Raw genomic sequence first — 15,799 nt, 5'->3', positions numbered from 1 at the left:
GCTTATGCTCACTGTAAATTAAATTCATAAATTGGCTTCAAACCATTCGAAGGCCTCACTATCCATATAGCCTTCCAAAGAAAATCACTCTGAATATTTCAACAAATGAATGAATATGCATGGAATCGCATAAAGAAAGAAAAGTGAAAGAACATAACCGACGATGGGTTATTTGTGGGTCGAATTGGGTCTTAGGGTTGTTGTAGAGCTCTATAAGAGAGAAGATGAAGGGGAAATGGATGGTGGAGAGGAAACGACTACTTACCGTCAGTCGTTCACTGTCACTCACCCACCCCTCGGTCGCTCACCGTCGTTCTTGCTCGCGGCCTCTCTCTCTCACACCCTCTTTCTCACTGTTTTTCTCTCTCTTGCTTGTCCTTCATCTCATTTACTCTCTATCCCTCTCTCACTGTAGATCTATTTCTAGGGGAAGAGAAAATCGAAAATGAAAATATAAGATGGATGGAAAGCTTACCTTGAACGAGATGAAGATGAATCATAGGAGCTCGTTTCGTGGAGATGGTGACAAACAAGGGGAAGAGCGACACTGAATGAGAAGAGTAACTCGAGAATGAAAGAGTGGGAGTGAAAAAGGGAATCTGAATTGTTTGGAAAATATATTCTCCCCCCAAAAAAGACACTGAATGAGAAGAGTAACTCGAGAATGAAAGAGTGGGAGTGAAAAAGGAAATCTGAATTGTTTGGAAAATATATTCTCCCCAAAAAAAAAAATATTTTCCAATAAAAACAAGAAAAAAGCCTTCACGTGATTAAAGTTGGAATTTAAATTACTTGAAAAATATAACTAATCAAACATTTCTTAAACTAGAATTTACATGAAAATGTCCATTTTTTGTAAAAATTATGACCTATTAAACAAGCCCTAACAGATTTTTCGACTAAAACCATTTAATAAGGTCGGAATCAATGGCTGTAACAGGCCACTTGTGTTTTTTTTTCTTTTTAAATTTTTATTTATTGTTTAATTTTAATTTAAATTAATTAATATTTAACTAACAGGAGTGTACTCACCTCTAAAAGCCTTTCTAAATTATAAAAAAAAATATTTTTTAAAAATATTATTTAAGTTTCACACTACTTATCACATTCAATATTAATATTTTATATTTTATATTATACCAATATAAATGCATAAAATATTAAATCGTTAAAATAGTATTTTAAAAATCTAATATGAATTTTGGGACCCACATTTCCATGGGATTGCGACGCGTTTTCGACTACGACAATTCAAACCCAATATCAAACCGCCACCTCATGGGATCAAATTTAACGGCATTTATATTATTTAGATTTTTTTATTATTCCTGTTTAAGAGACAAAAGTAGATTACAAAATCCAGGGAGAACAGTAACCCGCAACTCATCTCGAAGCCTCACACACACACAGCTCAATTATCTCCGCTAAAAAAGAAAAAACAAAGAAACCAACTTCCCGGCGGTGGCGCTCCGCCGGACGCCGCCTCTAAGCTCCCATGCGGATGATGCAGCGCAGGCCCTCGCCGCGCAGCATGTACTCGAACGCCTTGTTGATCTCCGAGAAGGGAACTTCGTGCGTGATGAATTTCTCCAGTTCCAATTCCTGGGAGCGCAAATAGTACTACTGTTACTTAAACGACTCTACTTAAACCAGATTAATGTTTGATTTGTGTATTTGTTGTTACCTTGTTCATGTACTTTTCAACGACGCCTGGGATGTCGGTGCGGGGCTTGTAGTTGCCGAAGAAGGTGCCCTTCAGAGTCCTCTCGTTCAGAAAATTCATCGGGTGAGTTTTGAACGCATCGTCTTTGTTTGGCACGCCGACAAGAACGGCGACACCCCAACCCTTTTGACAATAATATGAGGTCTTAATTTTACTGTTAAAAATCGACTATATAAATTTTAATTCAGCTATGTGAAGACGATTGCTCACATCGTGAACGCATTCGAATGCAGAGATCATGGCATTGACATTTCCGGTGCACTCGACACTCCGGTCCGCTCCTCCGTCCGTCATCTCGGCGATCACCTGAAAACCCAATTCAAGTCTCAGAAGAACAATCAAACAAACAAACTATTTGATATTAGTAGAAGCAAAACATGAATCTTATGAAATTAATTAAGCAACCTCCTGAACAGGCTTCTGGTGATCTTTTGGGTTCACAAAGTCAGTAACCCCAAACTTCTTGGCTGTGAAGCAAGAAAATGAACCATAATCAGCAATCAAAAGGGGATGATTAACCAAGTGAAAACCTGAATAACCGATTAATGCTCACCATCGTTGAACCTGTTCGGGTTCAGATCAACCCCAATGATCCTTGAAGCACCAGCAATCCGAGCACCCTCTGCAGCCTGACAGTGGGCCGGAAAACTCGTCAGAATTCACAATGAAATAGGAACAAGAAAGCGACAAGATTAATTTATTTAGATATTTATTCCTCCTCTGAGTTTGAATTGGTTGTCCGATTGGACATAGTGAGCATTTTGCTCATCGAACCACCAGTTCGGCACACCCAGGTGGACTAAACATATCATTGTTTCGTTTACTTACGGCGAGGCCTACAGCTCCCAATCCGAAAATGGCGACGGTTGAACCTTTCGGAGGTTTGGCCACATTTAGAGTTGCCCCAAGTCCTTCAAGCACAAAAACCAGAAACCCACATAAGAACCATGATTCAATTATAGAAATTAATCACCATTTTTGGAGCATGAACCATGAAAATGTGGCTTGTTTTGGAGAAATATATATATATACCAGTGGATATTCCGCAGCTGAGGACACAAACTTTGTCCAGAGGAGCGGTTGGGCTGATCTTGGCGAGGCAGCCGACATGGATGACGGTGTATTCACTGAAGGTGGAGGTGCCGACGAAGTGATAGATCGGCTTCCCGTTGATGGAAAACCTCGCCTGGCCGTCGTTGAGCATAACGCCTCTGTCGGTATTGATACGGAGGAGGTCACACATGTTGCTCTCCGGGGATTTGCAGTGCCGGCACTCCTTGCACTCGCCGGTGAAGATCGGGAGGACGTGGTCGCCCGGTTGCAGGTCAGTCACACCCTCGCCAACACTCTCCACAACTCTGGTATACAAACAATAAGCAGATCAAACCTTTATCTCATCGAACTTTTATCTCATTATATAAACTCTTTATCATGAGTTATTGCTATTCATATGGTACACATATGGTGAAACAAACAGACAGTTAACAGAAATGGTTTTTGTTTTTGAATCGAACAAAGGAATGATTTTTGAAAAGCATAACCAAATGGGCCGGAAAGGTTAAAAATTTCCATTAATTTTGGTCTAGAAAACAATAAAAATCGAATAGAAAACACAAAATCACAAGGAAACAAGCTCTGAAAATCATGTAGCCTTAAATTAAGATAGGTTTTTGTTCATACCCTCCAGCTTCATGGCCTAATATCCGCGGGAAGACAGGTGTTTGTCCCTGCAATGTGAAGAACACAGTTCAGCCCCAACATTCTCAACAAAACCAGAGTCAGATTCCAGGTTTCATTCAACTAAAAATTGGATAAAAATTGAAAAAACAAATAAACATTCCTAATATTTACCTTGGCTTCCCAGAAATAAACATCGGTGTGGCAGAGGGAGGTGACAAGAATCTTGACCCTGACTTCATTTTTCTGCGGCGGCGCCACCTCCACCTCTTCTATCACCAGCGGCTTTCCGGCTTCCCACGCCACCGCAGCTGCACCACCATAGATTAACATAAAAATCTTACACAAGATCTAACTAAAAGAAAGATCTTACATAAGAAACCAAAACCAAAAGTAAGAGCATATCACATTGTCCAAAATTTTCCTCTTGGATCACTCAGTCTCAGATCAGATGACCAAACAAAGCAATCAAAGAAGAACCCACAAAAATATGCCCCAAACCCATCAAAGATCAAACACCAAAAGATCAGTTTTAAATCTGCTGAGCTTGGATCGGCAAGATACAGAGACCCCCCCGGGGGAGGGGGGCACCCAAATCTTCAGAAATCAAACACCCAAAACAAAACATTTCCCATGGAGGTGGCCGGAAAATTCACCTTTGCAACGGATGACCTGACCAGCAGACATGATTAAGAACACTGTTCTCCTTCCTTAACTTTTCCCTTTTGGCTATGCTTGTCGCGTTTGTCCCCTTGTGCGAAGAAGAAAAAGAAAGATGAAAATTGATGAACCGGTACTAGACAGAATAAAGATCGGTGAGGCCAGGGCATACTATATATACTGGCGGGCAACTAGAGTGGTGCCAAATGAAGCAATCAGACGACGCCAAGTGTCCCAGCAAACCCGTCTGCTTTATCCTGTTTTGCTGTGGACGCCCGTGGTTTGGAGCCCATATTCTAGCGGTCTCCTGTTCCTGTTCCTGTTCCGCAACCGTAACACAATGGGCGCGCCTACGGGTTTTAAGGGGGTCTGCGCCACGTGTCCTCATGGTTAAATTGGTATGCATTTATTAATTCATTATTAATTAATAATTGAAGCCGGTTCCAAAACAATAGGTCCGTTACCAGTTTCGTAACAGCGAGGACTATGCATTAGATTGACCCTTTAATTTCTATTTATCTTTTTCTTGAGATTTATTCATTTTGATTAAGAAGAAGCAAAGCCAATTTTAGCATAGCACAAACAACACTTTAGCTTTATGCACAATATTTCATGTCACACTCACCCACATTTTTTTGGTGAGTTTTAAGGTTTTCCCAACTTGTTAATATTTTTCCACTTTATTGTATGTTATATGCGTTAAGTCACCTCCATGACTGTGATAGAAATCTCTATCAAAATTATCAAATCATCTTTATATATATAAAGTAGGATAATCTTGAAAAAAAAAATTTCTTTCCAAAACTTACATTAATGATTTATAATTAATATTTATTACATTAACAATTTACATTTTATAATTTACATTAAAAATTTAAATCTTTCAATTGCTTTGAAATAATAAGTAGTAATAAAATTTTTCCCAAAACTTGCATTAATGATTTACATTTAGTACTTATTGCATTAGTAATTTATATTTTATAATTTGTATTAATAATTTAAATCTTTCAATTGTTTTGAAATAATATATACTAATTATTGTAAAATTAATAATAAATTTTAAATACATGAATTTTTCAATGCTAATTATGAGTTTTCTAATACATTATTATGTGAATATTAAATATTTAATTAATTCATCAATCAATCAAAAATAAATACTATTTATGAGGCATATAAATAGACACTTAAATTATTAATTAAGTTACAGAAAATTATTCATTTATATAAAATTCTATCCTTATATAAATAATATAATATAAATATTATATATTATAGTAGAATAGTATACAAATATTTCTTCCCTCCAAAAATCTACCAAACTATTTTTTACATGTAAAATTTGTATTAAACTTGCATGAATTTTTTAATGTTATTAATTAATCAAAAATAAATATTTTCTGTTAGATCTTCTCATCAATTAATCCGTCAATCAATCAAAAATAAATATTATTTATGAGAAATATGAATAGACACTTAAAGTATTAATTAAGTCACAGAAAATTATTCACTAAATAAAATTTTATCTTTGTATAATATAATAATATATAATATATTATATTAAAGTAGAATAGTTTGCAAATTTTTGTTCCCTCCAAAAATTTGCCAACCTATTTTTTGCCGCTAAAATTTGTATTAAATTTGCATGGGTTTTATGAGAAATATTAATAGACAACTTAAACTATTAATTAAGTTATAAAAAATTATCTATTTATTTAAAATATTATCTCTATAACTTTATTCTATATATATTTATATAATATTAAAATATAATAGTCAAACAAAATATTTTGTCAAGTGTCAATCAATGATGAATTTATTAAATCAAAGGTAGTGATTAATTAATTATTAATTACTTTAATAATTATATTATAATCTTAAAAATGTGATATCTTAACAAATTCATAAAAAATCATTTAAAGTAGTCAAATGCTAGAGTTTTTTAATGTTAATTAATATTTAAGGTATCACATTTTTAAGACTATGGAATAAATCAAAATTCTTATTTTTAAAATTTTATTATTATTGAAAAAACTTATTATTACTCATATTTAAGAATTTTAATTTATATTTATAATTATAATATAATAAATAGAAAATAACGAACGTCTTTAATATATTATAGATTTTATAATATTTATTTATAAATAAATATAATATAATAAATAAAAAAACTTATAAGTATTTTGTCAAGTGACCTTCTTAATATGTTAATTGTTCTTTAATACATTGAATGGCAGTGCATTGAATTAAAAGTGTTATTCATTAGCATATTGAATAGTGAATAATTAATTAAACTTAAATTTTGATAAATAATTAAAGATTAAAAAAATTATAATTATCAATTCTATTAAAATTATTTAAAATAATAAATTTATTTTTTTTATTTTTAAATTAAATTCTCCCATGTATCACGTGTTCACCACTAGTTGTTTTATAATATTAATTGATCTCTAATTGCTTTTAAGGGAACCATTGGACTTTCCAATGCTTCCACGCTCACCATATTAGACTTAATTTTTTTTATATTGAAAAAAATTCAACCCATAGACTGTGGAAGTCTCCATTCAAATATACATCTAAGACCATACTTTTTTAAATATATGTATTATAGAGATGTTAACAAAATACATTTTGATCACCAAGTATTGCAATGTCACCTTAGAAATATACAACCGACTTATTTTCAAGTTTCCGTAATGAGTTCAAGTTGCTTGTTAAATTTAATTTAGTAATCTCTTATAATATGTAAAAAAAATGCAAATTGTAAAGCTATATAAATTTAGAAAATAAATCATGTTCTCGCCTCCGATTAACTCCAACACAACTTCTTATTTTGTTTTATATTCTATTCTAAATAAATCATTCCTTATTTTGATTTTATCTCAAAAATTGTGTTTGCTCAAATTATACTCTCCATTTTCCTCTCTATTTCATTCCGTATTGCATTTATTTATTAATAAACTTCAATTTTATTTATTTTATCTTGCTTAAAATTTTCACTACTATAAAAATTTATCAAAAACACACAATACACAAAATCAATAATCAAATATACAAAATAATCAAATACACACGTATACAAACCCAAATCAATGGACAGCATGACGTCGTTCATCTTCGTGCCCCTTGCCGCCGACAACGCTTCTGTTGGTAGCTGCCTCGATTTTCGTTGCTCGTGGCTGCCCCAAATCTATGCAAGACAATATCACTCATTCAACTCGTATTATGCTGATTATTTATTTTGTTACATAAGCATGTACGATATTTTGGTGCATGAAAACTTGCTAATAGAATGAATATTTAAAATATTTTTTATAGAAAAATCAAAATTAACTCAATTAACATATTTGAACTCATGTTCTTCAAATAATAATAAATTTAATTTACCACCATGCCTAACAAAATGTAAAAACTAAACTACAACTATTAATTATAATGTAATAAAAATTTTATTTTTTTAAAAAAAAATATATTGGTACATCATTATGTACACCTTGGGTTACACAATGATGTACCAATGTCTAAAATACCCTCACTTAAGATGTTGAGGTACAGTAAAGTAAATGGTATTTATGTCATTTATATACCTTGTGTAATTCAAGGTGTACATAAATAATCTATAAATAGTATGACCCTTTTTTATTTACACCTAAATAGTTCGAACTACATTTTATTATATGAAAATTGCAAAAAACAACCCCTAACAAATACAAAATTCATTTTTATCCCTTTTTTAGAGAATTTTTTTTTATCACCTACAAACAAATAGTTGCAAAAAATTGCCATTTTACCATTTTTGACCCACCTTTGAGTTTTCAACTCCACATTTTAATTAAAAATTAAGAATAAAAACAAATACAATAAATTACCAAACTACCCTCAATACTAAACAAACAAAATGGTTGAAGTTTTATTTAACCCAAGGGTAAACCCGAGAAACTCCTCTTAATTATAATAATAAATTTTCAACTATTAAAGTATTATTATTATTTTTTAATACAAATTACTTGAACCCACGGTGGGTCCCCCATCCTTTTTTATTATTAAATACATATGTATTATTACAAATATAATAAATAAAAATAATTAAATAATAATAATTCAAAAATTGAAATATATATGTATTATTAAATAATTGAAAAAAAATTATTCAATTATTATTGTTTTATTTTTCAATTGTAATAATAATTGTAAATCATAATTATAATAATAAATTTTTAACTATTAAATTATTATTTTCTAATAATTACTATTATTTTTTAATAATAATTATTTTTTTAGATAATTTAATAATTGGGTGGGTCTCGAACCCACGCTGGTTCGCCCCCTTCATTTTTTTATTATTAAATATATATATGTAATAATATTATATATATATATATAATAAATAAAATTAATTAAATAATAATAATTGAAAATTGTTATTCAGTTATTATTATTTTATTTTTCAATTATAATAATAATTGCAAATCATAATTATAATAATAATTGTTCAACTATTAAATTATTATTATGTTTCAATAATAATTATTATTTTTTGATAATTTAATAATTGGATAACCGGGTTTGGTTGCCCACAAAATTCGATTTTTTATTAAAATGGCTTTTTTAATATTTTTTTTTCTTTTCTTGACCATGAGATTTTTTCAAATTATCCAATAGTTGCAAAAATAAATTATTGTTTAAAAATTACACTTTTATTTTTGGTTAAATTTTATAATCATTACATCATCTTGATCCATAATAGTTCGAACACTTGATCATATATTGGTTGTGTTTTATTATCATCATTCTATTATTGTTTGTTGTGAATTCTAAATTCAATTAAACCAAAAAATGTAAAAAGACATCATTTTCTATTGGGTAACTTGGAAAAATCCCATCCCCCCCCCCAACACACACAAAAAGAGATCAAAAAAGGCCTTTTAATGATAAATTGGGTTTTGTGAGCAACCAAACCCAGAATCAAGTTTTGTGAGCAACAAAACACAATTACCACAAAACCCGAATCGGGTTTGGTTGCGCACAAAACCCGATTTTTTTATTCAAATGAATTTTTTGATTTTTTTTTCATGGAATTTTTCTAAGTTATCCAATAGCCCCAAAAATAAATTATTGTTTAAAAATTACACTTTTATTTTTGCATAAATTTTATAATCATTACATCAACTTAATCCAATGTTATTAGTAATTAGAACATTTGATCATGTATTGGTTGTGTTTTATTATCATTCCATTGTTGTTTATTATAAACGAATTATAAATTCAATTAACCCGAAAAATATAAAAATACATCATTTTCTATTAACTTTGAAAAATCTCATGGCACAAAAAAATAAAGGGGATCAAAAAAGCTATTTTAGTAAAAAATTGGGTTTTGTGGGCCACAAAACCCGAAGCTGAGTTTTGTGGCCCACAAAATCTAATTTTTTTTATTAAAATGGCTTTTTTGATCTTCTTTTTTTCTTTTCTTGTCCATGCGATTTTTTCAAGTTATCTAATAGTTTCAAAAATAAACTATTGTTTAAAAATTACACTTTTATTTTTGGATAATTTTATAATCATTATATCAACTTAATGCAATACTGTTAGTAGTTAGAACACTTGATCATGTATTAACTGTGTTTTATTATCATTCCATTATTGTTTGTTGTGAATTCTAAATTCAATTAACTCGAAAAATGTAAAAATACATCATTTTTTATTGGGTAACTTTGAAAAATCCCATGGCCGAGAAAAGAAAAAAGAAAGATCAAAAAAGCCATTTTAATAAAAAAAATCGAATTTTGTGGGGCCCACAAAATTTGATTTTTTTATTGTTGTGCCATAGAAAATTGGTAGGGGAAAAAATGAGGAATTTTTTCCCAAAAAAAAAAGAGTAAAAAAGTTTAGCGGTGAGGGTCAGCCTCGCGATAGGAGTTGGCCGCGAAGGCCAACCTCGCGGCAAAAGTGGGCCGCGAGCTGGCCACAAAGGCCAGCCGTGGGGCAGCTGCCTCACGACGGTTTTGAACCAACCTCCTCCTCCTTTTGATAAATTTGACCCACTCATCAATCGGCATGTGTCAGCACTAGCCATCCCTGAGAATCGTGCCCTATAAATACCCAATTATAGGACATTAAATGGGACTTCCAACTTCGTTAAAATCTAAACACTTTGAATGCAACTTGATTGTTTTCGTGAATAGTCATTGGGATTCGAGACTGACTTTGGCATCAGAGGTTCTTCGCGGGGGAAGATTCTCACCAGCCTTCTAACCCATTTTTTGAGTATCAGCAGGGTCAAATCCTTGCGGCAAACCTAGTGGTGAAGGCAAAAGGTTACGGCGAACCTAGTAGTGAAGCTAAAAGCTTGCGGCGAGACCTCGTGGCGGAGGTAAATCCTTGCAGCAAAACCTTCTGGCGAGAGCTAGTGGCAAAGCCTTGTGGCGAGAGCTAGTGGCAAAACCTTGTGGCGAAAGAGCTAGTGGCAAAATCTTGTGGCGAAAGAGTTAGTGGCAAAACCTTATGGCGGGAGTTAGTGGCAAAGCCTTGTGGCAAGAGCTAGTGGAAAAGTCTTGCGACAGAAGCTTGTGGCAAAATCCTTGCGGCGAGCATCCTAGCGACAAACTCCATTGAAGGCAATTTTTCTTACAGCAATCTAACCTCACCCGACAACAAACTCAAGTGGACCCCACATCACAAATTTTAATTGTTATATTTTAGCAACAACATTTATTAAAATGGCTTTTTTGATCTTTTTTTCTTTTTCTTTTATTGGCCATGGGATTTTTCCAAGTTATCCAATAGTTTCAAAAATAAATTATTGTTTAAAAATTACACTTTTATTTTTGAGTAAATTTTATAATAATTACATCAACTTAATCCAATATTTTTAATAGTTATAACACTTAGATCATGCATTAGTTGTGTTTTATTATCATTCTATTGTTGTTTGTTGTGAATTATAAATTCAATTAACTCAAAAAATATAAAAAGACATTATTTTCTATTGGGTAATTTTGAAAATCCCATGGCTCCAAAAAAAAAAATGGGGATAAAAAAAACTATTTTAGTAAAAAATCGGGTTTTGTGGGCTATAAAACTCTGAGCCGGGTTCGGTTGCCCACAAAACTCGATTTTTTTTATTAAAATGGCTTTTTTATTTTTTTTTCTTTTCTTGGCTATGGGATTTTTTCAAGTTATCCAATAGTCCCAAAAATAAATTATTGTTTAAAAATTACGCTTTTATTTTTGAGTAAATTTTATAATCATTACATCAACTTAATCCAATATTGTTAGTAGTTAGAACACTTGATCATGTATTGGTTGTATTATCATTCCAATATTTTTGTATTGAATTCTAAATTCAATTAACCCAAAAAATGTAAAAATACATCATTTTCTATTGGATAACTTTGAAAAATCTCATGGCCCCAAAAAAAAAAAAAGGATAAAAAAAGCCATTTTAATAAAAAAATCAGGTTTTGTGGGCCACAAAAGTTAGAGCTGGATTTGGTTGCCCACAAAACTTAGAGCTAGGTTTTGTGGCCCACAAAAAGCGATTTTTTTTATTAAAATGGCTTTTTTTTATCTTTTTTTTTCTTTTCTTGGCCATGGAATTTTTCCAATTTATCCAATAGTTCTAAAAATAAATTATTGTTTAAGAATTATACTTTTATTTTTTGGTAAATTTAATAATCATTACATCAATTTAATCCAATGTTGTAGTAGTTAGAACACTTAATCATATATTGGTTGTGTTTTATTATCATTCCATTATTGTTTGTTCTGAATTCTAAATTCAATTAACTCGAAAAATGTAAAAATACATCATTTTCTATTGAGTAACTTTGAAAAATCCCATGGCCCAAAAAAAAAAAAAAAGATCAAAAAGCCATTTTAGTAAAAAAATCTTGTTTTATGGCCCACAAAACTCAATGACGATGTGCAGTTTTGAAATATTATTTTTTTACGTAAATTAGTACAGATCTGAAATGATATCTACCAAAATATGTTCTACTCACAACCATAATCATACTACATAGGCTTAATAAGCATTGTGAACACAAAACAAAATAAATAGAAATCAAATTAATCCCTAGAGATTGAGTGAGTGAAATTGTTTGTTGGAGAAAAAAAAACTTGTTGAATGGGATTTCAATGAGGTCGTTGTGATTGATGAAAAATGTTGAATGACCCAACAAGCAAAAAAAAAATGAATGTTTAAAGAATGGCTGAGTTTGAATGGTTTGATAATGGAGAGAAAGAGAGTAATGTGAACGTTGGAAGAGGAGAGAAAAGGGAAAAAAAATATGAAAGAGACAAGGGTATTTTGGTAAATGAGACTAAGGGCAATGTGGGTTTTCTATTTTAAAATCTCATTAAAAGTATTTTTTGTATCTTACATAAAAGCGGCTATAGAGTATAATTAGTTTGTTTGAACGATCAAAAACATTTTTTTTCTATGAAAGGGATAAAAACAATTTTGTACATTTGACTCAGGTTAATTATGAATTACTCTCTTTTATTATTATGAATGAACAATTTACTTTGATCAATACCAATAAATTTGATACGAAACACCCTTACAACTATGTTTAATGAATGAGAACAATTTATCTATAATCATGATAGATCGATCTCCTAAGTCTTACCTTGAACCAAGTACCTGCAAAAGGCGAGGCTTTTGTCTCTCCTTCAGAAGAACTTTGATGTTCAACTCAGTAAAGAAAAGGTGAACAAATATAAAATAGGTTTCTATTAGCGTGTCCATACCTTTAGAAGTTCATTTATATTTATTGATTTTGTGGAGTGACATCTGCATTGTGGTTTAATCATCAAGTTGAGATTCTTGAATGGTTATAGAGATTTTTGAGATATTACAAAGATTCCTAATTGGCCAGATCCACCCAAGTCTTCCATGCCAGCAATTAATCCAACTTTGGGTCAAGTTGGATCCAAGGGTTGAGATGGATCTTGGAGATCTAGGAGACATGTGGCACTCCCAAGTGAAAACACGTGGCACCCTTGGATTGGCTTCTTTTTGTGCACTCATAGGGGTAATAGAGTAATTTCTTTCTCCTTAGGTTATTCCTTCATCACTTGCCCACTACTCCTTGAGTTGAGTAGCTTGGTCAGCTTGAGAAATAACCAAGTTGATCTCTTTTAATTTTCTGGGAGTTACTTGCTCATAGGGGTAATAAAGTAATGGATGATTGCTTTATTAGAAGATATGACTTTTAAATTTCTAGTTTCTTGCTCATTTGAGCCCTATAAATAAGGAGCTCACGTGACACTATAGGACCCTTGAGCATCATTTGGAGTAACCTAGCTCAATGAGAGAAAGCATTAACTCAACTAAGAGGTAGAGTAACTCGATAGCTTTATTAAGAGGTGGTGTGATGGTGCAACTTGGCAAGGGGAGGCTCTGGCTTGATAACATGAGGCCTCAACTCGGCAAAGGAGACCTTAGGTGGATAAGACAAAGTGGCATCTTGGTAATGTCCCAAACTTGGTAGCTTAGTTCACCAACAGGGTGACGAGGCTCGGTAGCTCAGCTTGACAGCAAGGTGGTGAGGTAGTGCCTAACTCCGCAACAAGGCAATGCCCAACTTAATGCTTAGCTCAATAGTAAAGTAGTGCCCGACTCAGCCAAAATGAAGCCCAACTCAACTAAAAATAGATCTAGCTTAGTGGCAAGGTATGCCTAGTTATCTAAGAGCCTACAGAGTCTGATAAGGGAGAATGAAAATATGAAAGAGATGATTAGTTTTAGTTATCTCTTGACATACTCTTTTTTTTAACCTTATAAGATTCTATGAGTAATGATAAGTGTTATGCCTAGTAATCAGTCTAAGTCTACGAAAATCCAAGCGGTAGAGTTGCAAATGATCAGGTGGCCTATAAATGTTCAGGCGACTTGCAAGCCAAAACCATTAAAACCAAGACTAAGTGAGCTAAAAAAAATCCCAAATAAGACAAAGTAAGGTGTGGAGGCCAGGAAACTCAACCATGACCGAATGGCTTGAAGGCCACTCAATCATGACTAAGTTGAGGCAAGGCCACTTAGTCATGAGTGGCCTTTCCCTCTCTAGTCCACAGGGAACTAACCCGAAGCAAGTTTGTCAAGCAACAAGTCACTAAAGGCTACAAAATGAAGCTCAGAGCAAGAAAGTTGAGAGATAAATAAAAGGAAGAACAAAAGACACAAAAAATCGAGTTGCCACTCGGCCATGCTTCCCCTACTCGATCATGTTCACTCTCCCAAGCCTCAGCACATGATCTGCCACACCTAGGAGCCTCTCTCATGACCAAGAGACCCTCCCAGGGTATCTCTCAAGCCAAATAACCTAAACCCAGGAGCCTCTTTCCAAGACCCTCCCCAGGGCTGCAAGAATCTTCCAAGATGCCACCGAGATTCTCTCCTAGAAACATGGGTAAGGTGCTATGTGTCCCTCTCTCTCTTCTATAAATAGAAGGGTCATCTCCTCACTCAGGTATGTTCACTTCTGCACTCAAATACCTTCATTTTCTCAAGGACTAACTTAGGCATTAAAAGGTTCACATAAGGACATTCACTCACGCCTCTAATCAATTGTTCTTCTCAGTAGGTCACTCAGTCATCAGAGCACCCAATCAAGGCACTCATTTATCAAGACACCCAATTAGGGCACCCAATCAGGGTAGCCGGCTATCAAAACACTCGCTCATACGCAAAACTCTTGGGATAACTAACATCCAGACTTAGAACTCTCAAGATCACTTGATACCTGGACCATACCTTGAACCCTTCGAACCTCACACGTCTCATTCCCACGTTAAAAATTTATTATTGTATAGTCAAGCAACAACAATAAGTTATTTCTATGCTTCCTCACGAACTTCCCATTTGAATGAATGTTTCTTTAAGCACGGTTCAATGTTAATGCATTTATGGATGGATCAATCAAGCTTGGCAATGTGCTAGCTTTATTGAGCAATCAATATTTCAGGGGCAGCTCAAAAGGGTTAACTTAGCTATTGAGCAAGCTTTGGTTCAATGATTTGGTGATTCTCAAGTTGGCGAACCACAACTTGGAAACAATGAAATAACTTATTTCAACTAGCAACAGAGTTCTAGATTAGTGAAGTATCTTGGCAATAGTTTCATTTGGCTCGTTCACGAGCACATGTAGACTTCATCATTTTGGTCAACTATCTTCTTAGATTTTAATCCAATGTAAGGAACCTTGGACCAAATTTGGCTCTATAGTTTTTTCAATCTTTGATATCTTGGGTTCGAGTGAAAGACTCAAGAGCTTGTTTTCAAACCACTGTGAGTTCGACCCTTGGGAACATCCTTTAGTTAGGTGGGTTAGATTTCCCCAAGTACCAAGATTGTAACAGCCCTCTCCCGGATCATCCCGCTAGCATAGGAAATCCGAAAGGAGGTCGTCACAAATGTTAGAACGGGAGATGCTATAGCACACACCAAGAAGGGGGGTGAATTGGTTATTTTAAAAACTCAATTGATAGAACTTGAAAAACTTTTTAATACAGGTTGAAGTTTTAATGATTTAAAACGTGAAGCATATAAAATGACAAATGTGAATCAAGTGAGGAATTAAGGAATGCTTGGAAAGATAAAGATGATTTAAAGAACACAAGCACATAAGAACACCAAGATTTATAGTGGTTCGGCTTAACCCAAACCTAATCCACTACCTTAGCTCCTCACTAAGAATTTTTCAAACCATCCACTAAAACCCCCTACTTAAA

The 15,799-nt window shown here is 33.0% G+C and overlaps 1 protein-coding gene across 1 annotated transcript; it reads right to left on the bottom strand.

The window, feature by feature from the left end:
• Window positions 1-1,279: 1,279 nt before the first annotated feature.
• Window positions 1,280-4,224, bottom strand: LOC127808826 (alcohol dehydrogenase 1). The gene is made up of 10 exons (XM_052347476.1): window positions 4,057-4,224; window positions 3,575-3,711; window positions 3,404-3,450; window positions 2,756-3,081; window positions 2,552-2,634; window positions 2,277-2,352; window positions 2,129-2,190; window positions 1,934-2,029; window positions 1,685-1,846; window positions 1,280-1,602 (listed from the first exon to the last, which is right to left on the bottom strand). The coding sequence occupies exons 1-10, from the start codon at window positions 4,085-4,087 to the stop codon at window positions 1,486-1,488; spliced, it is 1,137 nt and encodes a 378-aa protein (XP_052203436.1). The 5' UTR covers window positions 4,088-4,224; the 3' UTR covers window positions 1,280-1,485.
• Window positions 4,225-15,799: the final 11,575 nt, after the last annotated feature.

This window comes from Diospyros lotus, chromosome 8 (assembly GCF_014633365.1).
Source record: "Diospyros lotus cultivar Yz01 chromosome 8, ASM1463336v1, whole genome shotgun sequence".
NCBI lineage: Eukaryota > Viridiplantae > Streptophyta > Magnoliopsida > Ericales > Ebenaceae > Diospyros > Diospyros lotus.
Note: the sequence above shows the minus strand (reverse complement) of the source record. Positions and strands in the feature narration are given on the sequence as shown.